This window comes from Phocoena sinus, chromosome 3 (assembly GCF_008692025.1).
Source record: "Phocoena sinus isolate mPhoSin1 chromosome 3, mPhoSin1.pri, whole genome shotgun sequence".
Lineage (NCBI taxonomy): Eukaryota > Metazoa > Chordata > Mammalia > Artiodactyla > Phocoenidae > Phocoena > Phocoena sinus.
Genome location: NC_045765.1, coordinates 41,299,147 through 41,323,603, shown reverse-complemented (window position 1 = coordinate 41,323,603; position 24,457 = coordinate 41,299,147). Strand labels below are relative to the sequence as shown.

General features: G+C 40.5%; 2 protein-coding genes across 14 annotated transcripts in view; one reads left to right on the top strand and one right to left on the bottom strand.

The window, feature by feature from the left end:
* CNOT8 (CCR4-NOT transcription complex subunit 8) overlaps positions 1-24,457 on the top strand; it is a 29,517-nt gene that overhangs the window by 2,284 nt on the left and 2,776 nt on the right. For 4 of the 8 annotated variants that reach the window (XM_032625564.1, XM_032625563.1, XM_032625561.1 and 1 more), the window contains 6 exons: positions 3,525-3,709; positions 5,217-5,410; positions 7,454-7,615; positions 8,346-8,490; positions 9,190-9,300; positions 10,983-12,515. In XM_032625564.1, the coding sequence (XP_032481455.1) occupies positions 3,593-3,709; positions 5,217-5,410; positions 7,454-7,615; positions 8,346-8,490; positions 9,190-9,300; positions 10,983-11,132 (879 nt within the window). In that variant the 5' untranslated portion in view covers positions 3,525-3,592 and the 3' untranslated portion in view covers positions 11,133-12,515. Of the gene's footprint in view, positions 1-3,524; positions 3,710-5,216; positions 5,411-7,453; positions 7,616-8,345; positions 8,491-9,189; positions 9,301-9,616; positions 10,490-10,982; positions 12,516-24,457 lie in introns of those variants that run through there. The other 4 variants (XR_004349052.1, XM_032625566.1, XM_032625565.1 and 1 more) reach the window with 4 other exon arrangements.
* GEMIN5 (gem nuclear organelle associated protein 5) overlaps positions 13,075-24,457 on the bottom strand; it is a 42,957-nt gene continuing 31,574 nt past the window's right edge. For all 6 annotated transcript variants that reach the window (XM_032625560.1, XM_032625557.1, XM_032625554.1 and 3 more), the window contains 7 exons: positions 21,401-21,520; positions 20,663-20,873; positions 19,355-19,609; positions 17,753-17,915; positions 16,620-17,124; positions 15,128-15,224; positions 13,075-14,562 (listed from right to left, as the gene is read on the bottom strand). In XM_032625560.1, the coding sequence (XP_032481451.1) occupies positions 14,395-14,562; positions 15,128-15,224; positions 16,620-17,124; positions 17,753-17,915; positions 19,355-19,609; positions 20,663-20,873; positions 21,401-21,520 (1,519 nt within the window). In that variant the 3' untranslated portion in view covers positions 13,075-14,394. The remainder of the gene's footprint in view (positions 14,563-15,127; positions 15,225-16,619; positions 17,125-17,752; positions 17,916-19,354; positions 19,610-20,662; positions 20,874-21,400; positions 21,521-24,457) is intronic.

Genomic DNA, 24,457 nt, shown 5'->3' with positions numbered 1-24,457 from the left:
TGTTTGTCAGATATGTATAACAATGGTTAGCTTTTAAAAATAATCCAAAAAATTTTTAAAATTATAGTTGATGTACAGTGTTATATAAGTTACAGATGTACAACGTAGTGATTCACAATTTTTAAACGTTATACTCCATTTACAGTTACTATAAAATATTGGCTATATTCCCTGTGTTGCACAATATATCCTTGTAGCTTATTTTTTACAGAATAGTTTGTACCTCTTAATCCCCAACCCCTATATTGTAGAAAAGAATTTTCTTGGAAATGGAAGCCATGGACACTACCTTTTAAAATTGTCTCTGCATTTCAGTTTTCTTATCTGTAAAATGTAGAGAAAGATAGTACTGTACAAAGTTATTGAGAGTTTTCTTCACTGTTATTTTGAAGTAAACCCCGCATTTCATACTGTATCACTTATAACTCTTTTTCATTATCTCTGAAAGGTAAGAACTCTTTTTAAAAAAAAAAAACCATAACCACAGTATAACACCAGAAAGAAAAAAAAAGCAAAATAAACAAAACCCTGAAATAAAATACCCAAATCAGGCACTGTTCAGACTTCTACTTGTCTCAAAAATGTTTTAATTTTTTTTTCCTATCACTTGTTTAGAGCAGGGTTTAATTTAGGTCTGTATGTTTTGATTGACTGATAGGTCTCCTGAGAGTCTTTTACTTTTATTTCTTGTAATTTATTTGTTGAAGAAGCTGGGTTCTCTAGTTTCGTTTAGAAGTTTCTGGATTTTGCTGATTGCATTTCTCTGGTGTCATTTAATATGTTTCTCTGTCTGTATTTTCTGTACATTGGTAGTTAAATCTAGAGGCTTGGTCAGATTCAAGTTAGATTTTTTTTGGTCAAGACTGTTTCATAGTGGTGATGTGTTGTTTTGAGGCACATAATACCTGGTGGTCTCTTTTTGTGATGATTACAGCCCTAGTGATTATTTTAACAACTTTATTGAGATATAGTTTACATACTATAAAACTCACCCATTTTCATGTAAAACTCAGTGATTTTTAGTAAATTTACTGAGTTGTGCAATAATCATTTTAATGGAGTTTGGGAACATTTCTTGTCACCTCATGAGGTAAGATACCTCATTCCCATTTATATAACTCTCAGTCCCATCCCACCATGTAGTCTTTTCTGCCTTTATAGAGTTGCCTTTTCTGGAAATTCCGTATAAATGCCATTATGATTATCGCCCAGATCTCTAAGTTCGTTAGGGGTTACAAAACGGTGATAGTCTGTCATTCCCTATTTATTTTTATTTATACAACTTTTATAAAGAGAAACTTTCCTTCAACTATTTGGTTACTTGGGGTTACAGTTTATGTAGGAAAGACAAGATACGTATTTTTAAAAATAAGTCCATTCATTAGCATTCTCCAATGGTGGCCAAGTAAATTTATTTTCTTAGTTCATCATGAACTCCTGGATTTAAATCTCTATCTGAAAAGTCGTGATGCATCGTAGTAATTATCCATAATGATGTTCATATCATATTTTATTTGACGAGAGGGAGCCTCTTCATATTGTTTCCTGAGTTCTTCTGATAAAACCTTAAGAGCTTCTTAGCTGGGGAGCCTTGTTCTAAGGGTTGGATGTAAATATCTAATTGCCCTCTTTTTAAGTCTGCTCTTTGCTGCTTGGAGGCCAGAGACCTTTTTTGCTTGAGTCCCTTTAGTTGCTTTTGCTTTTATGGAGATGTTTCAATTAGTGATAACCCACTTCCCCTAAAGTAGTTTATGGTTGTGTTTAAAGTGACACCAAAAAGGGAGTGCATTGTTTCAGTTAGGGAAATAAGGAAGCAAAGTGGTACTGATTTAACATTAATGGGCATAGAAATGGTTTTATGCCCTTTTGCAGGGGAAAACCTTAAGCATGGTTTAGAATCTAAAGTTCTGAGCCCCAACATTTTCTTTTTAGTCTTTTTGGCCTTGCTGTGTGGCTTGTGGGATCTTAGTTCCTCGACCAGGGATTGAACCTGTGGCCCCCTGCGGTGAGAGAGCTGAGTTCTAACCACTGGGCCGCCAGGGAATTCCCCCAACATTTTCTTAATTATGGTCAGATAGGGGAATTTACTACACACTCAGTCTGAACTTCTGCCATTTTCTGATGTTCTTGATTTCTTCATCTGCATGCCTTTCATTCATGCCCATTGTGTATAGAACAAAAATAAGAAGAAATGGATTCTGCCTTTAAGAAGTGTTCACCCATATTTGTTAGGAAGCTACCACAGTCTACTTAAGTTTCAGAGTAATTACAGTAAGTCAACTATAATTTCAGAGAAGCATCTGTAAAAATGTAGAGTAACTTGAATAAATGGAATCTTCAAGGGTTGGTGACAAACCGATAGATTGTTTTCTCAGAAGTGTCTCAGAGAAATGATGCCACTTGAGAATGGCAATTTTGTTTTGATCCAGATTCTTATTGTTGTATCTGGTTATCTTGAAAGTAGAAAGCAAAGGTTTGTTTTACTCTTTCTAGGAATTGTTCCTTAAATATATGCGCTGGAGCCCACTCTTACATTGTGTTGAGGATCTGTGCGTGGGCTTGCGTTTTAAGGAAATCCCCTTATGATAAGCTCCGTTTTGTCTTTTTATAACTAAGCGTATCATTGCTATAATAACAGCATTGCTCTGAGGCTGAACCATGTTGAGTTTTATCGTGTAGAATACTGTTGCCTCCCCAGTTTCCTCCCAGAATATACACTGTAAATCATTCTGCTGCTGGTTGAATTATTTATACCTGCTGTCTTCTCTATTTTTATTGTTGAATTGATACTTAGTTTCTTTATAATATTGTATGTTGAAAAGTAGACATTAATAAATTCTGATTTTCATTGTGGTTGTTCAACTTGGGATTGGTTTTTACAACTTACATCTCTCACTTCATGATCTATTTGCCTCTCGTTGTATTTGACTTTTGGATTGTCGGGAAAAAGAATTTCCTTTTTTGGGGGAGTGGAGGGGCAAGTCCCACGTCCATATTCATCGTATAGTGTTAGGACTTCAGTGTGAGAGTTCAGGTCCACATTCTTTCAGGCTTTTGGAGATCCCAGTACATTTAAACTGGCTAAAGTGATTCCTTTAGAAATGTTTCCATGATTTGGTCCCTGTGCAAAGTGATGTGAAAGTCATGGTAAGGGCATATTTGTGTCAACAGGGGACTATTTTAGTCTTCAGGTAGTCTGGAGAGGGCTCAAAAACTGGTTTAGGGCAATGGTTTCATTTCTGTGCTAAAGGGTAGCTTGGGCAAAAGTTTCTTCATGTTTCTTAAGTAATTTTATTTTCTTCAGGTTAAAGAACTGAGGGAGGGAGAGTGAGTGTGTGTGTGTGTTTGTGTCTGTTTTGACAAAGGCAGATTCCCTCATCGTAAAATGGAGAATAAATATAATAGTCCTAATGTTTTAGCTTAAGCTGATGAAGTGGTGGTAAAATACTGTTTTGATATCTTTGTTAATGTCTTAATGCCAGTATGTAAACTAATGTGATTTCAAAATGTGTTTTTGAATGTAGATCAGATCAACCACTGACATAGTCCCCTCTAACATAGTCAGCTGAAAGCGACTTCAAGTTTCTTCAGGATGCCTGCGGCACTTGTGGAGAACAGCCAGGTCATCTGTGAAGTCTGGGCCAGCAATCTAGAAGAAGAGATGAGGAAGATCCGAGAAATCGTGCTCAGTTACAGTTATATTGCCATGGTAAAGAGCTCTACTCTGTTTGACTCACCTTCTCGTATGGACTTAGGGAATATTTAATGGGAGATTTTTGAAAGAAATGATTATACTAAAGCCATGGTAAATTAAACATGATGGAAGGTTATATTGCTTTTATGAAACATCAAGGTAGCCTGTGTGTCTGAAAAGGATATAACCTCTAGTATCTAGTGTTTATGACGTTACTTTTGTCTGCAAGTCTTTAAGCAGAAGTTGTCTCAGTCCATAGGGCACATCTGTTCCACAGGTATGGTGAATTTGACTGGCAGTGTTAAAGCAGTTTTTAAAAAGTAGTTGCCAACATTTAAAAATCAAGAGACCTTACTTAAATTCCAGATTTCTGGTATCTGGAAGAAATGGACAGATCTGGCATTATAGGGTCTACATTCCTGCCTGACACTGAGTGGCTGGAGGGAGGCATGTATCATAGTGATATCAAGAGCCTCTTTTAGGGGCGGCATGTACCCTTTAGTTTGCTCCAGTCCCCATTACTCATAACCATTTTAATACCCCGCACACTTTACTCTGTTACGTTAGCTGCCTGGAGTTTGCAACTCCTGCTATGGAGGGTGTAGAATTATGTCTTTAAGATTTTTTTTTTTTTTAATTAATTAATTTATTTATTTATGGCTGTGTTGGGTCTTCACTTCTGTGCGAGGGCTTTCTCTATTTGTGGCAAGCGGAGGCCACTCTTCATCGCGGTGCGCGGGCCTCTCACTATCGCGGCCTCTCCCGTTGTGGAGCACAGGCTCCAGACGCGCAGGCTCAGTAACTGTGGCTCACGGGCCCCGCTGCTCCGCGGCATGTGGGATCTTCCCAGACCAGGGCTCGAACCCGTGTCCCCTGCATTGGCAGGCAGATTCTCAACCACTGCACCACCAGGGAAGCCCTAGAATTATGTCTTTAGCCTGGTATTCAGAACTCTCTCTGATCTTGTTCCAGGCTTTTTACTTTAAGCCAAATGTGGCTATTTATTACTTTTGTTGAATGGCTGTTTCACTTTCCTGTATTTGCATTTTTATTTATATAGTGTTTTGTTCTCAACCTAGACTGTTCCTAATTAACTGTATATGAACCTAGAATGTTCTTTTTTTTTTGGCGGGGTGGGGGGCGTGCTGCGTGGCTTGTGGGATCTTAGTTCCTCAACCAGGGATCGAACCATTGGACCGCCAGGGAATTCCCGAACCTAGAATGTTCTTAATAGACCTAGAGTTAGTCAACTACTTCTATTCACATCCTGCTTAGGATCTCCAAGTTGTTGTGTAAAGCTTCATGTTTCTAGTGCTCCTTCTGTATACACCAATGAAATCAGTATTTTAAGGTGAATTTTTGTGCCTGAGCTTGGGGCTTTTCACATAACTTTTATAAATTGAGGTAAAACTTTTATTTATGAATGGTCAAGTCAGCATTCAGTGTTTTGTTTTGTTTTGTTTTTCCCCCAGCATTCAGTGTTTTGTGAAACCTTACAATGAGAGATTTTTTCCTTTTCTAGGACACAGAATTTCCAGGTGTTGTGGTGCGACCCATTGGTGAATTTCGTAGTTCCATAGATTACCAGTATCAGCTTTTACGGTGCAATGTTGACCTTTTAAAAATTATCCAGCTGGGCCTTACATTCACGAATGAGAAGGGAGAATATCCTTCTGGAATCAACACTTGGCAGTTCAACTTCAAATTCAACCTTACGTAAGTGTCTAAGACACTTCTCAATGTTATTCTTAGATTTGCTACATTTGTACAGACTGATTTCTAACTGATTTTATTAATTTTAAGTTTTGTTTTCACCAAACCCAAGTAGGGGGTTGGAGAGAGTAGTCAAGCAGAAGATGGAGTAAAGAATCTCAAAAAGTAAAGTCCCTCTTAAAGAACTCTTACAAGTCAACAATAAAAAGACAGCCTAATTAAAAATGGGCACAAGGGGGCTTCCCTGGTGGTGCAGTGGTTGAAAGTCCACCTGCCGATGCAGGGGACACGGGTTTGTGACCCGGTCCAGGAAGATCCCACATGCCGCGGAGCGGCTGGGCCCGTGAGCCATGGCCGCTGAGCCTGCGCGTCCGGAGGCTGTGCTCCGCAACGGGAGAAGCCACAACAGTGAGAGGCCTGCGTACTGCAAAAAAAAAAAAAAAAAAAATGGGCACAAGGACTTCCTTGGTGGCACAGTGGTTAAGAATCTGCCTGCCAATGCAGGGAACACGGGCTTCAGCCCTGGTCCGGGAAGATTTCCTGTGCCACGGAGCAACTAAGCCCGTGCACCACAACTACTGAGCCTGTGCTCTAAAGCCTGCGAGCCACAGCTACTGAGCCCGCAAGCCACAGCTACTGAAGCTCGCCTGCCTAGAGCCTGTGCTCCGCAACGAGAAGCCACTGCAATGAGAAGCCTGCACACTGCTACGAAGAGTAGCCCCTGCTCGCCGCAAACAGAGAAAAGCCCATGTGCAGCAACGAGGACCCAACACAGCCGTAAATAAATAAATAAATAAATAAATAAATAAATAAATAAATAAAATGGGCACAAGATCTGAATAGACATTTCTCCGAAGAAGATTTAGAAATGGCTAGTAAGCTTATGAAAAGATGGTCACCACCATTAGTCATTAGGGAAATGCAAACCAAAACCATGAGATACTACTTCATACCCACTAGGTGGCTGTGATCAAAAAGACATAATAACAAATGTTGGTGAGGGTGTGGAGAAATTAGAACTCTCATACATTGCTATTGGGAATATAAAATGATGCAACCTCCTTGGAAAACAGGCAGTTTCTCAAAAGGTTAAAAATAGAGTTACCGTATGACCCAGCAATTCCATCCAAGAGAAATGAAGACATACATCAGTGTAAAAACTTGTATGTGAGTGTTCATAGCAGCATTATTCATAAAGGCCCCAAATTGGAAACTGTCCAACTGTCTGTGATCTGAGGAATGGCTATATGTGGTATATCCATGCCATGGAATGTTACTGCACAGTACAGAGAGATAAAGTACTGACATATGCTATGCATGGATGAGTTTTGAAAACATGCTAAGGGAAAGAAGCCAGACACAAAAGATCGCATTCTTAACCACTGCACCACCAGGGAAGTCCTGCTTTTCATTAAATAATGAGAAAATGTGGATCTTTCATAATTAAGATACTTATTTTGTGGGGCAAAAATCCCATTTTTCTTTCTGTCCCAGGTAAGATTACTTTGTGTGTTTGCTAGAATACTGGAAGGAATGAATTGATTTATTCTTAAATTATGAAAGTATTTCAAGAATACTTACTCTAGGGACTTCCCTGGTGGCACAGAGGTTAAGAATCCACCTGCCAACGCAGGGGACATGGGTTTGAGCCCTGGTGCAGGAAGATCCCACATGCTGCGGAGCAACTAAGCCCGTGCGCCACAACTACTGAGCCTGTGCTCTAGAGCCTGCGAGCCACAACTGCAGAGCCCGCGTGCTGCAACTACTGAAGCCCCTGCGCCTAGAACCCGTGCTCCACAACGAGAAGCCACTACAATAAGAAGCCTACGCACCACGACAAAGAGTATCCCCCATTCGCCACAACTGGAGAAAGCCCGCATGCAGCAGTGAAGATCCAACATAGCCAAAAATAAATAAATAAAATATAAAAAATAAATTAAAAAAAAAGAATACTTATTCTATAATTTATAAGGTGATGGTAATATTGTTGCCCACTACTTCTTTTACCTTACCAGCAGCTAAGAAGTAAACACCTTCTCTTTTTAGAGAGGACATGTACTCCCAGGATTCCATAGATCTCCTTGCTAACTCAGGACTGCAGTTTCAGAAGCATGAAGAGGAAGGGATTGACACGTTGCACTTTGCAGAGCTGCTTATGACATCAGGGGTGGTTCTCTGTGACAATGTCAAATGGCTTTCATTTCACAGGTCAGTCTCAAGAGAGTGTTTCTCTCTTCCTTTGGAAGCAAGAATTCTTATGTTATTTTTGCAGTCCTCTTGGCGCTCTTTTGTTGCTCACTAGCAGTTATAAAGTTGAAATGGTAACAGTTGCTCACATGTCAGTTTTTCAGAAAACACTTTGGAGCGCATACTGGTTTCTTTCACACAGTACTAGGCTGTATCATGTGGCTGCAGTGGGCATATGTCAAGTGGAAAGATGGAGGGTGGGGAGGATGGAAGTACTTGGTCATCTCTTTCTTGTCATTTAAATGGCTGGCCTGGAGTTTCCTGGGTACTCAAAAGCCAATTCCCCTTAGGAGAAGTTATTTTACCTTTCAATACCTTTTCTTTTTTTTTGGTCGCCCCGCCTGGCTTGTGGGATCTCAGTCCCCAAACAGGGAGTCAACGTGGGCCACAGCAGTGAAAGTGCCAAATCCTAACCACTAGCCCACCGGGGGACTCCATACCTTTCAGTACTTTTGAATTTTTGATGAATAAAACCCCCATTTATAAACCCTTGGGTTCTCTTATATATCTCCCATATTAATCTGTTATGTGGTTATTTAGTGGAAAGTTCAGAGGACAGGATAATCTACTTTGGAAAACTGAAAGTTCCTAACATGAGGTAGCATCATAAGTTCTGAGAAACGAAGCAGTTGAATGCTGGGGCCTGTTAACTCCTGCTCTTTCACCTTACTGCCTCATTCTCTCCTCGTAGTGGCTATGATTTTGGCTACATGGTTAAGTTACTTACGGATTCTCGTTTGCCAGAAGAGGAACATGAATTCTTTCACATTCTGAACCTTTTCTTCCCATCCATATATGATGTGAAATACCTGATGAAAAGTTGCAAAAATCTTAAGGTACACAATATTTTTCTTAATAGTAGTAACGACGACAAGACAACAATGCAGACTTGTCATTTTGCTTTATTGCAGTTTGTTCAGCATGTGTCCTTCAGTACCTGCTAGGTGCCAGCATGGTGCTAGACAGGGTGTATATAGAGTTGATTGGCAGAGAGATTTGTGTGGTAACTGTCTTTAACCTGGGCACGAAGGGAGCCTTCTGCTACTCTCACCCTAAGGCAGGCATTCTTCACTTAGGGCCCGCCCACGAACCTAGTGAAACAGTTGGAGACATGAGGTATATGTATGATTTGCTAGGAATGAGGTCTACAGTGTACCAGACTCTCAGAGGGGTTCTTAGCTCTAGACAATTTAAGAACTCCTTCCTCTAATAAATTGTTGATATAAGAGGTTTGCCATCTAGAATTGGATTGGCATTTATTTCCCCAACCTTGTTTTACAGCAGTGAGGACTTTCAGGGGCGGAGGTCTGACAAAACTAACGATACAGAAAAGAATGAAGGGAGTGAAAAGTGGAATATAACATAGTGTATCATTTGGAGGGCTAAAAAGGGGATACTGCTGGGGAAGACCTGTTAAGTAAATGGCCTGTTCCTACTTCCTGTCACCACAAGAAGTAAACTCAAGAATAGACATAGTTGACTCCAGTAGAGAAGTCGGGTCTGTAATATTATATTTGTTTTCCTTACATCTCCAGGGAGGTCTTCAGGAAGTTGCTGATCAGTTGGATTTGCAGAGAATTGGAAGGCAGCACCAGGCAGGCTCAGACTCACTGCTAACGGGAATGGCATTCTTCAGGATGAAAGAGGTAAGGCAAAGGTTTTTTGGGCTGAGGTTTGTTGAAAATTTATAGTTTCTCTTGGAAGTTGGTGATCACCTTGAAAGCAGTGGGTTGTTTTTCTTTTTTGGTTTGTTTGTTATGCATGTGTTCAGTATATTAGATGTGATATGGGAGGCAAAGAAGCATTCTGAAATGGAGGTCACTCAGAAGTGTACTTGGTGTTCCTAGCACCTCTCATCCTTGCAGTTATTTGCTTTTCTTTTGATTTCTATAATATGAACACATTTGTGAACCTACCCACTTATTTTATGCTAAGTTCTATTAATTATCAAATGTCCCACAGCTAACATCATATTCAGTGGTGAAAAGCTGAAAGCTTTTCCTCTAAGATCAGGAACAAGACAAGGATGCCCACTCTCTCCACTTTTATTCAACATGTTATTGGAAGTCCTAGCTGGAGCAGTTAGGCAAGAAAAAGAAATACAAGGCATCCAAATCAGAAAGGAGGAAAACTGTCACTGTTTGCAGATGACATATATAGAAAACCCTAAAGACTCCACCAAAAAACTGTTAGAGCTAATAAACGAATCCAGTAAAATTGCAGGATAAAAGGTTAATATAAAAAATATGTTGTTTCTATACACTAATAGTGAACTATCAGAAAGAGAAATTATGAAACAATCCCATTTACAATTGCATCAAAAAGAATAAAATAACCTTGGAATAAATTTTACCAAGGAGGTGAAAGACCTGTCTACTGAAAACTCTTAAGACATGGATGAAAGAAATTGAAGAAGACACAAATAAATGGAAAGATATTCTGGGCTCATGGATTGGAAGAATTAATATTGTCAAAATGTCCATACTACCCAAAGTAGTCTACAGATTGAATGTAATCCTGATCAAAATTCCAGTGGCATTTTTCACAGGAATAGAAAAAATAATCCTCAAATTTGTATGGAACCACAAAAGACTCCAAATAGCCGAAGCAATCTTGAGGAAGAAGAACAAAGCTGGCAGCACCATGCTCCCAATTTTGCCCTCTGAGGTACCTTTGGCGATGTCTGGAGACATTTTCGGCTGTCGTAACCTGTGGGAGTTGGGTTGTGTGCTGTTAGCCAGGGATGCCGCTGAACATCCTACAGTGCTACAATACACTGGACGACCTTCCTCGCCCCCCAGCAGAGAGTTATCCTGCCTAGTAGTGCCCAAAAGGGTGAGATACCTTGCTGTGTATGTGCTTCCTGTCCATTTTCTCACTCGTAACAACCTATTATTATACTACCCATTTTATGGATAGGAAACCGTGGCTTAAGGAGCGTTGAAGTGATTTTTCTAAGATCACACAGTGAGTCAGTCTGAGTCTAGAGCTCAAGCTCTTCACCATTGCACTGCCTGTTAAAGAGAAGGGAGGAGATAGAGGCAGTTGTATTAAACAGCAACAGCAGCACAGGGATCCTGGCAGTAAAAACTCATGGAAAGTGGAAGTCTGTTCAGAAAGGGGAGCCTATGTAGAGAGAACGGAGCATGAAAAGACTGTGTAGGAAAGGTTTGGAGCCTTTCTTGATGAAGTTAGTTTCTAGGTGGCTAGGTTTTCAAGGCTTTAAGAGAGCTGGGAGGTGTTGATGTAGTAGTATTGCGGCTTGGCCTGATTCTTGGCATGACTCTTGGCATGATTCTCACCAGGGGTTCTCTGTCCTATTCTGCAGTTGTTTTTTGAGGACAGTATTGATGATGCCAAGTACTGTGGGCGGCTCTATGGCCTAGGCACGGGAGTGGCCCAGAAGCAGAATGAGGATGTGGACTCTGCCCAGGAGAAGATGAGCATCCTGGCAATCATCAACAACATGCAGCAGTGACGGCGGCGAGGCTCTGCAGGGTGGGCCTGGTCCCAGAGTGGTGCTTAATGTGCCGACTGTGTGTACTTATCTTCCTCCCCAAGAGAAGACGCTTCTTTTGAGCAAACTGTACCTACCATCAGCGTTGACAGAAAGACTTTTGTTTTACTGAAGACAAAAGATGTCTTTTAGATCCGGAAGAAGGGAGTTTGCTCTGAATCTGTAAACACGTCTTCCCTATTCCTCATCCCTAAGCCTCTTCTCCAGTTGCCTCCTGCCACCAGCATCCATGGCTCATTTGACACCTTCTAAAATCCAGGACAAGTCAGAAACAAACTAGTAAAATGTATATAACTCTTACCTGTGTCATTCTTTTTCTTTTAAATTTGTTGCTAATCTCTGAGGATGAAGACTTCTTGCTGTGATTCTCAGCTGAGCTGAGGGCTTCAAGGGAAAGTGGAACCAAGTGGTGGTCTTGTGAAGTGGGTTATAGATGTTGAACCTTTCCTTTCCTTCCTTCCTTTTCGTTTATTTTGACCCTTCTTGAGGACATTTGCTTTCCTCACACTTTGTTGGTCTTTATGTATTATTCCGTGGAAATGAATTACTCAGTGCTGAAATACGAAGACCAGATAATGAAAACTTTCCTTAAAAACAAAATTCTAGAATCTGTCTACCCTTTATTCACAAGGAACTCCAGAATGGGTATTAAGTTAAGCACTTTCTTTAAGTCTGTGTTCCGTTGCGCCACTGAGATTGGCTGTCACATGTGCATCATTTGAAATCATTTTAAGTTTTCATTTCATAAAATACCTTGGATTTGATCCCGAAGGAAACTACTAAGAGCAGGTTTTTGGATCGTAAGTCTGTTACATTTTCAGTAATGTGATTTCAGATGGTCATCTGTATTCTCCTGCCTCTCTTCTCTGTTTTCCCTGCCTTTCCTTTTCAGCAAACTGAGGAGAAGTTAGGGAGATGGATTATGGTGAGTACCAGCAATGTGAGTCTTTAAAAAGTTATAGTGGTTACATGTAAACAGGACAGTAAGGAATTTGGTTTATAGGGTTCTCTTGGAGTAATATCCCACAACTGGGGTAGGAAGCTCAGGACTGTGATTTTTTTTTTTTTTTAAACTAATCATTTAAAAAGTACACTGTATTTTTTTTTGAATGACTACAGTATGGACAATTTCAAAAAAACCCCAAAACTCCTTTGGAATAGTGGAAATGAAAACTGGTAACTCACTGAAGTGGTTGAATAGTCTTGCATATTAAAAGCTTATGGAAAACTCAATTTAAAATGATTCAAAAGTGTCAAGTATTATAAGCTGGTATTTAAGATGCTTGTAAATATTATTTATGTTTTTAATTTTGTAAAATAAAGATTTCTTTTTAACCACTGGCATGAAGGTTTGGTCTTTCAAAGCTCTGAATTGCTGGCTTTAGAAGACGGTTGTTCGCTGTCAGTGATATGGAAGCATCTTGTCTGTTCCCTATCTCTTGCCTTCATTTTCCACAAGTTGGCTTGCATTACAGAATGTCTCACTTTGTAGGAAGCTTTTAACGAGCAGCTGTGTAAACGGAATTGTCCCTTTACTTCATACGCCTCGCTGATTATTGGGCCTTACTAGGAAATCAGTTTTAATTCTACTTCCTGGTGCTACTCCATTATATATGGCAGATTCACTTATTAATTAGTGGACTTCTTTTGGATAAATTGAACATCTGATATCCTAAACTTGGTTCAGGACTTTGTTTCCAGTCCTGTCTATTGGCCCAAAAATGTGGGGTTGTAAGAAGTCAGGTACAGGAGCAGATCTAGGATTTTGACTGGGATGTTCACATACTGGAAGAGATATATTTATCGTAAGATTTGTGGTAAAGCAGCATAGGTCAGTGGTTCTCAACCAAGGTGCTTTAGCATGCTGGTGACTGTGAGCCCTACACATATATCCTTTAACAAATTTGGATTTAAAATAGGTGTTTATTTTTGCCACAGTTGACAACAGGCTTACTGACATGTCAGGAGAAATGTTGAGATGAAGGGTTGAGGAACTAAGTGTTGAGTAGGGGTGTGCTCATTGCATGGGAGAGATAAGAAACAGCTTATTAAAGTGGTGCTAAAGAAAGGGGCGCAAGTGTAGTAGAACTGTAAAGAACTTTGCCTTGTGTATATATATGAGTGTGTGTAGGGCTGTGTTAGTGGTCATCCTCAGAAAGGGATGGTCCTGAAGAGTAACCAAGAGAATACTAACTATGGGTGTAATTCAGCCCCTCCATATACAGTAGTCTCCCCTTATCTGCAGGGGTTATGTTTCAAGACCCACAGTAGAGGCCTGAAACCATGGGTAGTACTGAGCCCTATAATGTATGCTTTGTGGTTTTCCTATACTAATGGGCAGGTAGTATATACAGCATGGGTATGCTGGACAAAGGGATGAGTCATGTGCTGGGTAGGACGGAGTGGGAACGCCGTGAGATTTCATCATGCTACTCCGAATGGCCACAGTTTAAAACTGATAAAAGTTGTCTATTTCTGGAATTTCCCATTTAATATTTTTGGACTGCTATTGACTGGGGGTAACTGAAACTGTGGAAAGGGAAATCGTGGCTGACGGGGGTGCTATTGTACTGCCAGATGTTCTTGAATTCCTGTGTTCTGCTAACACAGTAAGGTCAACTACCAATCACAAGCCTTAGTTGTCAGCCAGTGCTGGTATCAGTGACCTCAGTTTAGAGTTCTTTAAGTCTAAGCTGTTGATGAGCACTCTTTCTGTTTCCCAACTTATTCAGTTGAAAGTTTCCATTATGTACCTATTAGATACTAGACACTCTGAAGTGAGTGCTAGGGGTAAAATAGTAAAGGGAAGACATAATCTCTACCCTCAAACAAGAGTGTACATGTTTATGATCAGGCAAAGCATTTATAAAGGTAGCTTGTGTTTAAGAATGTAACACTTTGGGTGATTAAAATAGTTTCTCCTCTTTGGACGAAACCTGCATAAGGCTTTAGAGATTATCAACAATCACTTTGCAGGTGTTAGTTCTGAGTAACCACTGCTGGCTTTTCATGATCTTTCTTCCAGTAGGAGACCACAATTGAGTCCAAAGTCAGATTTGTGTTTAAGTGTAGAGTTGATTGAAACTTGACTCTCATTTGTATTATCTGGATCATTGCAGAAACATACAGGGATCAAAGTGAAGGTCTGGCGAGGTGTAAATGCAGAGGTGAAAGGTGTTGGATGTTTTGAATTTGGCACTGTTTCTTAGAGGTGCTTGAAAGTTCACGTGCAGAGGGTCTCGTAGTGTCGTTTGTAAACTTTAGTGCTGCCGTATTTCTGAAGGAGCTCTTGAGCCTGTTGCTGCATTTCCTGGGTCACGAAGCCAGAATATTGGGACCCGATGTGAAGCAGGATGAGGCAGCACTCCAGCACATCTGGGAAGGGCCAGGTCTGAAAGATGACACGGGGATAAATAAGGAAGCATTTGCAAAAAAAAAAAAAGCCACAGACACCTGCACAGAGGCATGAGTGTCTCAAGTCTTATCTCATGACACTTCTCTGGCACAGTTGAGCCATTATCTCTCCTAAGACTTCACCAGTTACTCTAAGGAGAGATGATACTCAAAACTGAGATGTCCCTCTCAAATGATACAATCTTTTCTAGAGCCCTACTCAAATGAATTTAAAACATGATGCTTCTGTTACTACTAGGGCCACATCCAAATATACCTATCCATTTGTAAGCGATCAGATACATGGGACCAACTGTAATTTTACTCTACCTCATCATTAGAAAATTTGTTACATTTCTCTGAAGGCTAAGGTATAAAATTGCTTGTGGTGTCAATAATTCTACTCTCACAAAACATTTTAGCTCACCGAAGGCAACTGGATCTTCAATTTTTAAGCACATACAAATGTGTACAGATTTCAGATGACATTAAAGAATTTGGTGTAGTCAATTGATAATATAAAAAGTAATGTTTTACCAAATGAACTGCTATATAAATCTTACCTTAATACTCTCAGGAAACTTAGCTATTCTCTCATTGGCCTCTGTAATCCTTTTGGTTAATTCAGGCAAAGAAACTGGTTCATTTTTTTCTTCTTTACTAGTGATAATAATAATAAAAAAAGTACAAGTTATACGTCTTGCCCCTAACTTTTAAATCTGTTGTCCTGTAAAGAAAATTACTTTGTCACCTGGGTCTTTATCTCTTATCTTTAAATACAAAGGCTAAGAGAAGGGAATTTAACGTGATGTGATGTAAAATTTTCAAAATGCAGTATTGTTCCTCACCACTTTCCAAATCCCCACTTCTTAGACATGGAGCTCCAATGAAAACTAAGGACCTTTAGGGGATTCAATCCGCAGCCAAATGCAAAGGGCTTGGACTTCCCTGGGGAATGGGTTAGACAGAGCCTGGGTTCCTACCCTCAGGGTGTATGGATGCACATTTTTCTGGGAAGAGTGTCTTAAGCTTCTCAAAGGGGCCCTCTGATCCAAAGGGTAAGAGCCGCTGGGTTAGAGAACTTTTTTGTGTTTTTCTTGTTACTAAAACCGAACTTAAAGCGCTGCCTAGAATGTGGTAGCTCACTAGAGAAGTAACTCAAAACTCTGACTCAGGATTTCACTTGTAGTATTTTTAGAGCAGCAAATGTAACTTTAATTTTTAAAAGTTTAGTAATAATAGCTATAAGTTTATTGACTGTGCTAGTTACTATATTTTAGGCCCTGTGCTGCGGGGGGACATAATCAAGGTAAAAGGCACTCGGCATAACAACTCATCAGTAACCGTTAATCACTGCAAATGCCCATAGCCAAGTGCCGTGGGATAATGCAAAAGGGCTCTGAAGTGATTAATAATCATCTATATCTACCTGGCCCTTATTTTCAATGGAAATGATTAGGATGCTGCAGCAATCTGATCATTTGGGATTTTTTACAGTTTAGTGTGTAATTCTGTACACTACCCTTTTTGTGTATTTTTTGGGATACTGCTTTCACTGCCGAGGGTGCGGGTTCAATCCCTGGTTGGGGAACTGAGATCCCATAAGTCGCATGGCACGGTGGAAAAAAAAAGAAAAAAAAAAAGAAAATCAGTGGTTTTCATTAATGATTCAATAATGCGACTCCCTATTTTACATGATTGATGATTTAGGAATCTATTGCACAAAAGTAGGGTTTTATTGTACTGTTGTTATTAACAATATTTGTGATTCTGTTTAATTCTCAAAACAAGCAAGGATGGAGTTGGTACTCCATTTATGGATGAGGGAACTAAAGCTCAGAGACATTAAAGACTCCTGCCTGAAAAAAAAAAAAAAAAGACTCCTGCCTGAGGTCACTGAACAGGGCCAGGATTGGAAGCCCACATCTGACTTCAAAGCCTGTGCCTTAATGACTGCATTGTGGTGCTTCCAAGTGACCTGATCAATCTCATCAAGTACTATGTGAGAATCCAGCAGGGTATTTTAGTTCCATGTTGTATTGAATCAGTACTTACCACTGGTTCTGGGGACTAGAGAGGGACTGTTCTGCTTCCTGTTCAGGTTCATTCTTATCAGGGCCATTTGCTGTGGATTTACAAAGTTGACTCTTCTGGTGTAGGCGGATCATTTCTGCCAAGGTCTCTTGGACTTCAGCAATGGTTCTCTGTGCATTTTGGAGACCAGCGTGCTCTTCTGAAAAGAGCTCCTTACAAGCGTTCAGCATTTGCTTACCTTCTTCTGTGAGTCTCACGTCTAGTTCTAGAGTCCTGCTTGGCTCTGGCTGGGAAGCTTTGGGGTCAGTTTCTTCAGGGCTGACTTTGTCAAGCTGTTGGCTCTGCTCAACAGAGGTTGTCCTTCTGTGAGCAGCCCTTACCCAGACGCTGGATTCGGGGCAAGGCCCGGAGAGAGACCACCAGAATTCATACAGACGTCCATAAATAAAAAAGGCCTCCAAACTTTTGAAAGCTGGTGTGGTGGGGGACTGATGGTCACCCAGTTTGTCTCTTAGGTGGTCACAGCCTAGGAGAGAAGAAGAGGATTTAGGGTTGTTCATTTCTTTATCTGTCAGAAATCTGGCTTCCTGCCCACATGTTGTTTCCTATCACCCAAGAGGCATATCAGATCCCAAGAAACAGAACAGCAGTGATCCATGGGACCACATGCTTTCCACCAGAAGCCAACCACAGCTAAACATTTCTTGGCCTAAGGCAGTGTCCTCATTGCTACAGGCCATTTAAAGCATGATAGAAAAAGTATTTCATCTGTCCCACTGAAGGCTCTGGGGGTAAGATCCCACTGTGTCTCTGAAAAACCACAGTGTTTTAGGTTAGTGACTAATTGTGCAGCTCAAGGAATGTCTTCTCCATTCTTAATAACTTGTGAGCACATTGCTATTTCTCTAGAGCTGTGTGTAGGAAAGTATATAGGAGGCAGTGAGGCAGGTAGGTAGGACCAGGTAAAGGAAAACAGCTTAGTCATTCTGGCTACCTCTTAAGGAGGTTGGGTAAGAGAATTCAAACTTCCTACTATATGACACACTGGCCCACGTCTGTCTTTCAATAACCTATGTACTCCTGGTGCCACAACACTGGCGGTGGTTATATCATCCTTTAGTGGGTGTGCTACAGCAGAGCTGGGGGTCTTTTACCCTCTGGAAGAAAGGCTGAGTGCACTTCCTGCATGATGGTGAAGTTTCCTGAGTTGTAGCTCCGGATCACAGCCCGAAGCAGTCCTTCCACAGCTGCGTCCCAGGAGGCCACCTGCTGGCTTAGCACTGCCAAGGTCAGGTCATGGCAAATGTGAAGCAGGAGCTGGAGAGAGGAGCCAGAGACTCAGTTAAACATCCTCTCACATCAGGCACTGGGAATGACACCAAAAATGTTCCTATTAACTGCATTTGGGAAGTACACACAGTCCACAATTAAGAAAGGTCCTCCCTATCTCCACCACCCATTTTTGCTTCCTCACTGGAAACTTTCATATTTAGTAGTACAGCAACATACACTGTCTGGTGTTAAAGTCTGTTCATGCTAAGAAAATGCCTTGACATTTGCTAAATGCAAATTAAAACAAAAAATTAAAATTAAAACAAAATTTAAAAAATTAAAAATTAAAACAAAAAGTGAGTTTCTTGAACTAAAAGCTGTAATTAAAAAAAATCTGGAGTGTAATTAAGATTTATCAATTTTAAGTGTGCAATATGATGAGTTTTGACAAATATATATATGTGTATATATATATGTATACATGTATATATATACACACACATACACATGGTATAACTACCACCAAAATCAAGACATAGAACATTTTCATTGTAAGATACTCCTTTGTGCCCCTTTGCATTCACCTCCCCTCTCCCCATCCCTTGGCAACCAGTGATCTAGTTTTTGCCAGTATAATTTTGGCTTTTCTATAATTCATATGAATGGAACAGTAGAGTATGTAGTCTTTTGTGACTTGATTCTTTGACTTACCATAATGCTTTCAAGATTCACTGATACTCTTTTTGCATTAGTAATTTGTTCCTTTTTATTGTTGCATAGTATAGTTTTCCACTCTATGGATGTACTGCAGTTTGTATACCCATTCACCAGCTGATGGACATTTGTGTTGTTTCTATTTGGCTATTATGAACTAAGCTTCTATGAACATTTCTGTACAAGACTGTGTAGACACCTGGGTTCACTTCTTTCAGTGAAATATCTAAGCAATGGGGTTGCTGGGTGTCATCGTGCACAGGTATGTTTAAGATTTTATAAACAATGATCACATAAGGAGGCCACAAAATAACATATGTGGTCTGATGCAGGGGCTGAAATTTTTGTGAGCTAGGGCAGGGAAATGGCACTGGGGAAGGAAACATGAGGGACTTCAACTTGATTCTTCTACCAAAAGCAAAGGAATATACAAAACAAAACCAAAAGACTCCATGAAGCAAAAATGACAAAATGTGAACATCTGTTAATTAATTCTAATTGATGGGTACCTATTATTATATTAGTTTCTGTGCTTTTCTTTGTTTTTAGACTTTTTTCTTTTTATTTTAGAAGGGAATTCGGATCGAAGACTAACTTTAAAGATAAAGGGCTCTAATTCATCTGAAGGGATCTTTCCAGGTTTCCTGGGCCTGGCTTAATCTTTTCTGAAATACAAACTGGCCTTCTACATGTTTTCTTATTATACTAGACATGGATTAGAGAAGTCTTAGACTACTGATTAATATCAAAAGCTCATGCAGAAGGGGTACCTGTTTGGAGGGAGTGTTACTTGTAGCAGATGGGTACTTGATATCTTGCAGCTGCTGAAATGCTGCCTGGGACTGCTCTGGGGAGTCGAGGCTGAAGGCGCTTTTCCATACTGCAGTCACCCTCTCCACAAAGGGCCTCTCGCTGCCTGCGGGCCATGCATTGTAAGAAGAGGAGAAGCTTTTGCCCTCTGAAAGCTGCTTTTCCTCCAGGTGCTTGGACAGTAGCTCAAGAAGGCAAAACACCAATCTCTGACCCTGGAACCCAATAACAAAGGAGAGGAGCTGTTATGCAGGGAAGTGCTCCATTATCTAGAGCTCTCCCCAGTCTCTCAGATTCTCCCCCTTTGCATTTGCAGCAGCCTTCCCCTCTGTGCTGCCAGCCCAGTGAGTCTTGTGGGAGGGAAAAAGAGGTGATCTAACAGACAGTTTTTCCAAATGCCTTTTGGGGGATTCCTACCCACAGCTCTTGGGGCTCAAGCAACCATATTTATTACTTTTTTTTTAGCAACCATATTTATAATATGACACCCCAGCTATAGCCCTACTCACTGAAATTTAAGCCACATGCAGGCCAGCCACTTAAGACTTGTGGCCCAGTTTGAGAAAAGATGGGCTGGACTCATCTAGTTCTTTTCTCTGCCCAAACTTCAGATTAAAGCGTACAGAAGTTAAAGCATCATAGGCAGAAGGTGCTGGAGCAGACAAGCTGTGTAGATCTGAGAGCTGGGGGAGTGGTTAGGGGCTGTATCCAAGTAGGTTTAACAGAGGGAATCAGCTGGAAGGGAAGAGAGCACAGAGAAAAGGTCTAAAAAAAATCCTCACTTCTGCTGGGTTTTCAGTTGCCATGAGATTCCTTGTATATCCCTATAATATTTTCTCACTTAAGCTTGGGAAGGTCTCTGTTTCATATAGGCAGAATTACAGCTAATAGCTGAAGAGGGCTGCTACAGGTAGAGCAACATGATTTCTGTTAAAGCCAATCCATTTTCTTCAAAGCAGACCCTCTTCCTCTTCATTTTTGTGCTGATGACATCAATGAAGAAACACGGGCTGAAGTGACTAAAGGCTATTCGACTGCTAAGCAGTGGGAATTACTGTCAGTAACCACATTGTCTTTTACTCTGAGTGGGGCAACTGACAAGCCACAGTACTTAAATGGGATAGTATGGCCAGGGCTTGCTGGACACTTCTAAGGATACATACCAAATCGGTACAGCTTGTGCAACTGGGTAATTCACTTGGAATTTGACTAGAAAAGGGTTTGGGGCTCATCCCTCTTAAAAGCAGGAGAGGCAGTAACAGACTGACCTTTAGACTTTCGTGGAGCTGCAGGGCTTCCTGGGCTCCCACCCAGTTCCTGGCCAGAAGCAGTTCTTGGGCACATCTGAGAGCCAGGGTAGCAGACAACTCATTCTCTCCTACGATGGAAGCCAACTCTGCAGCCGTTCTAAGTGATGCCACATCCCCCTTTTTGGCCAAAACTTTGGCTGCATCATAAGCTGAAGTGGCTCCTAAATAGCTAAAATACAAAAGAAAACTCAAGCAGAGTGTCATAAACAGATCGCCTACACCCGCTCCCCAGAGGGTTGAATCATTTCTTTCTGTCCACTTTGCCTTGCGTGCCTTCCTGTGGTCCCAGGTGTGTCATTACCTGTGGCTGTCCCTGTGAAGGCTGAGGCCAGTGCAGCAGAAGCTGAAGAGGCAGCCTTATACAGGTTAAGGAAATAAAGGAACTTCAGCAGTTGCTGAGTTGAACCCAAGCAAAGGAGGCATTCCCTCCCATTTCCCATATTTAATGATACAAGACATCCCTAAAGAAAGGAGTGATTTCCAAGTCCACGACTTGGATTTCTTGAAGTTAGGGTGACTTACATAAATACCAAGTAGGTAGATCCTGATGAATCTTATGAAGCTGCTTTAATACATACACGCTTTTTAATTTGCTAGTTATTTCACCCCCACCTCTAAACTTCTTTCTTCCACCCTTGTCCAGCTCTTTCACAGCTCTTCTTTGTTTGGGTGCACTCCTGTTTCCCTCAGACTTACCATTTGGCTGCTAAGGCATAATGGCCGTCTTTTTCTAGGATGGCTCCCCAGCTGAGGTACAGGTCTTTCAGGATCGGGTCTTCTGGGCGCAGCCGGGCCTTGGCAATTGCAATAGCCTCCCTAGAGGCAAGAATAGGTAATTAGCCAATCTGAAAGAGGCCCTAGGAGGGGCTGCAAGGTAGGATAAGCTGTTCCCTTTGTGTTTTCTGTCTTGTTCCAACTTCCCATAAAAAAACCGTATCCCTGCATTACAGGGCAAGTTAGAACTGCGTGCTGTGCTCAATTCTTCACCTATGTCAGCAGCTCTTAAAGTGTGGTTTGTGGATTCCCGGAGTTCCAAAGGCTCTTTCAGGGGGTTCATGAGGTCAAGACTATTTTCACAATAATGTCAAGGGGTTATTTGCCTTTTGTCAGTGTGTTGACATTTGTACCGATTATGCGAAAGCAATGGTGGGTAAACTGCTGGCATCTGGAGCAGGAATCCAGTTAGTGGCCCTTGTCGTTAAAAAATAAAAAAGTTAATTTCCTTGAAAGGCAGAAATGATTAATTTCAGTAAATCCTGCACATCCTGTTAATATTCTATGTGACAAAATGGGAAGAACGTTTTGTATTCTTTGCTGAATTCCAAAGTACAATGGTTCTATGAAAAACCTGTATGAACGGATTGCAAGCTGAACTAGTTGCTTTTTTTTTAGATGGAATCTCATTACTTCTTGAAAGAATGACTAACAAACTATAGTTATTTAGTGTTGAGTATTTGGCAGATGTTTTCTCAAAAATGAACAAAGCAAGCCTGTCATTTCATGGAAAACGACCAACAGTACTGTTGCCAATGATAAAATTTGAGCTTTCAGGTGAAAATTAGAGTTTTAGGAAACTTGTGCCTGCCACTGTGAGCTTGACGGCTTCCCCAAAGTTAAAGACTTTTCTGATGAAGTAAGCAATGTGATTTTTTTTGATATTTTATAGTGAGATATGTTAACATTTGGAGGATCTGTGTTAACTGACTGAACTACTATTTTCCAAATGACATACAACTTCTGAGTTGCAGCCAACATAAAGTTGTAGCTGGAATAGAAGTGTTTTAGACTAAGGTGATTTAGACACAGCAATATTTAAGAAGTACATAGTTTGAGACCTCTACTTCCAGCCATGATGGAGTGACAACTAGGACCAGACGTATCCTCCTGTTGGAAAATTAAAACACTGGAGAAAATAGGTATGAAGCAACTGTTTGCAGCCACTGGACACCAGGCAGCACAGGACTGTCATCCCGGAGAGAACGAAACAAATGTGAGCCCAATCATGGCCCTGGCTTTCTGCCTAAAACCATTTTCCCAGAAGGAATCCCAGCAGAGCTTCAGCAGTCAGGGCTGAGGGGAGACGAAGCAATTGGAATTTGTGGGGCACTACAGTAGGAAGGAAGAAGCTGTCCAGAGAAAGAGCTCCGCAACAGTGCTTAGGGATCCTGTTGAGTCTCTGGTTTAAACACAAAGCTCTGCATATGTAGGAAAGTCCTTAAGGCTGTACAAAGAATAATCAGGGAACGATAAGCTGAATAATCCCCAGGGCTCACTCAGGTTGTGGAGACATAGAAGTTCTGACCACCCAGACATTTGAGTTCTGATTTGTTGACTTACACAAGGCATTCGGTAAAGACACCAGAAGGCAGGAGGGCAAGCTAATTCTAGAGTATGGATTTCTCTGAACTTGCCCTAAGAAAGCTTAAAACAGCCAGGAAAAGATCAAGTTGATCTGCAGGTAACTTTACGGCTTGCCAAAACAAAGTCTGGCATTCTCTAAAGGAAGACAACACACCAAAATAGGATTAAAAGAAAGTCCCACCAAAGCCATCATGAAATGGCTGAAAATCAGTGGTGGAGAAAGTCCTAAAAACAGAGAAAAAAGACATAGTTCCTGTGTAACAAAGATAAGAATAAATGCAGTAGTCAAGTCAACAATGCAAGCCAAGAAAAAATGGAATGATATCTATGAAGCACAAAATGACAGAACCTTCCAATCTAGAAGTCTACACCCACTGAAAGATCCTTTAAAATAGAGGCAAAATTAAAGACTTTTATAGACAAACAAAAGTTGATGGAATATGTCACCAGTGGGACCACACTACAAAAAAAAATGTTGAAGTTCTTCACGGGAAAGAAGGAATTGACAGCAATTGGAAACTTGGATCTACATAAGAGAATGGAAAGTGCTGGAAATAAATATACGGGCAAATATAAGAAAATGTTAAAAAACTTAAAGAAAGGTAATTGTTTAAAGCAAGAATTCTAATATTGTAATGTGGGGTTATAACATGTATATAGTGAAATATAAGACAGCAATAGTGGAAGGGACAGGAAGAAAGAAAGAAGTATGATGTATGCAAGAAGTGGTACAATATTATCTGAAGGTAAACTGATAAGTTAAAAATGCTCATCATAAACCCTAAAGTAACCATTAAAAAAAGTAAAGGATTATAGCTGACATGCCAGTATTGGAGATAAAAAAATATTTAACTAATCTGAAAGAAAGCAGGAAAAGAAGAAATGAAATAGCAACATGGTAGATTTAAATCAGTCGCACTAATATTTACATTAAAACACTCCAATTAAAAGGCAGAGACTATCAGACTGGATAAAAAACAAGACCCAACTGTATGCTGTCTACAAGAAATATTTTGTTGCTTTTGTTTTGTGTAGTTAAATATGTACTGTAGTGGAAGAATAATAATTTGAACAGAAAGGATTCATACCAGTCTCAGAAGAGTGGTTACTGCTAGAGAAGGGATGAGGACAGAATCGGGGAAAGGCAATTCAACTAAGTCTGGAATGTTATACTTCTCACTTAACAGGTGGGGCTTAAAAAAGTTCCTCTCTTAGTAATTCATTAAGCTGTTCATTTGTGTCATGCTCTTTTCCTTATTTGTATTAACAATAAAGAAATTAAAAAAAAATATCAGTAGCAAATATTGCTGAAAGTTAACATTTGTTAAGTATAGGTGGTGGGTGCACTGATGTTTAAGCTAGCGAACATACATTTGTGTACATTTGAGATGT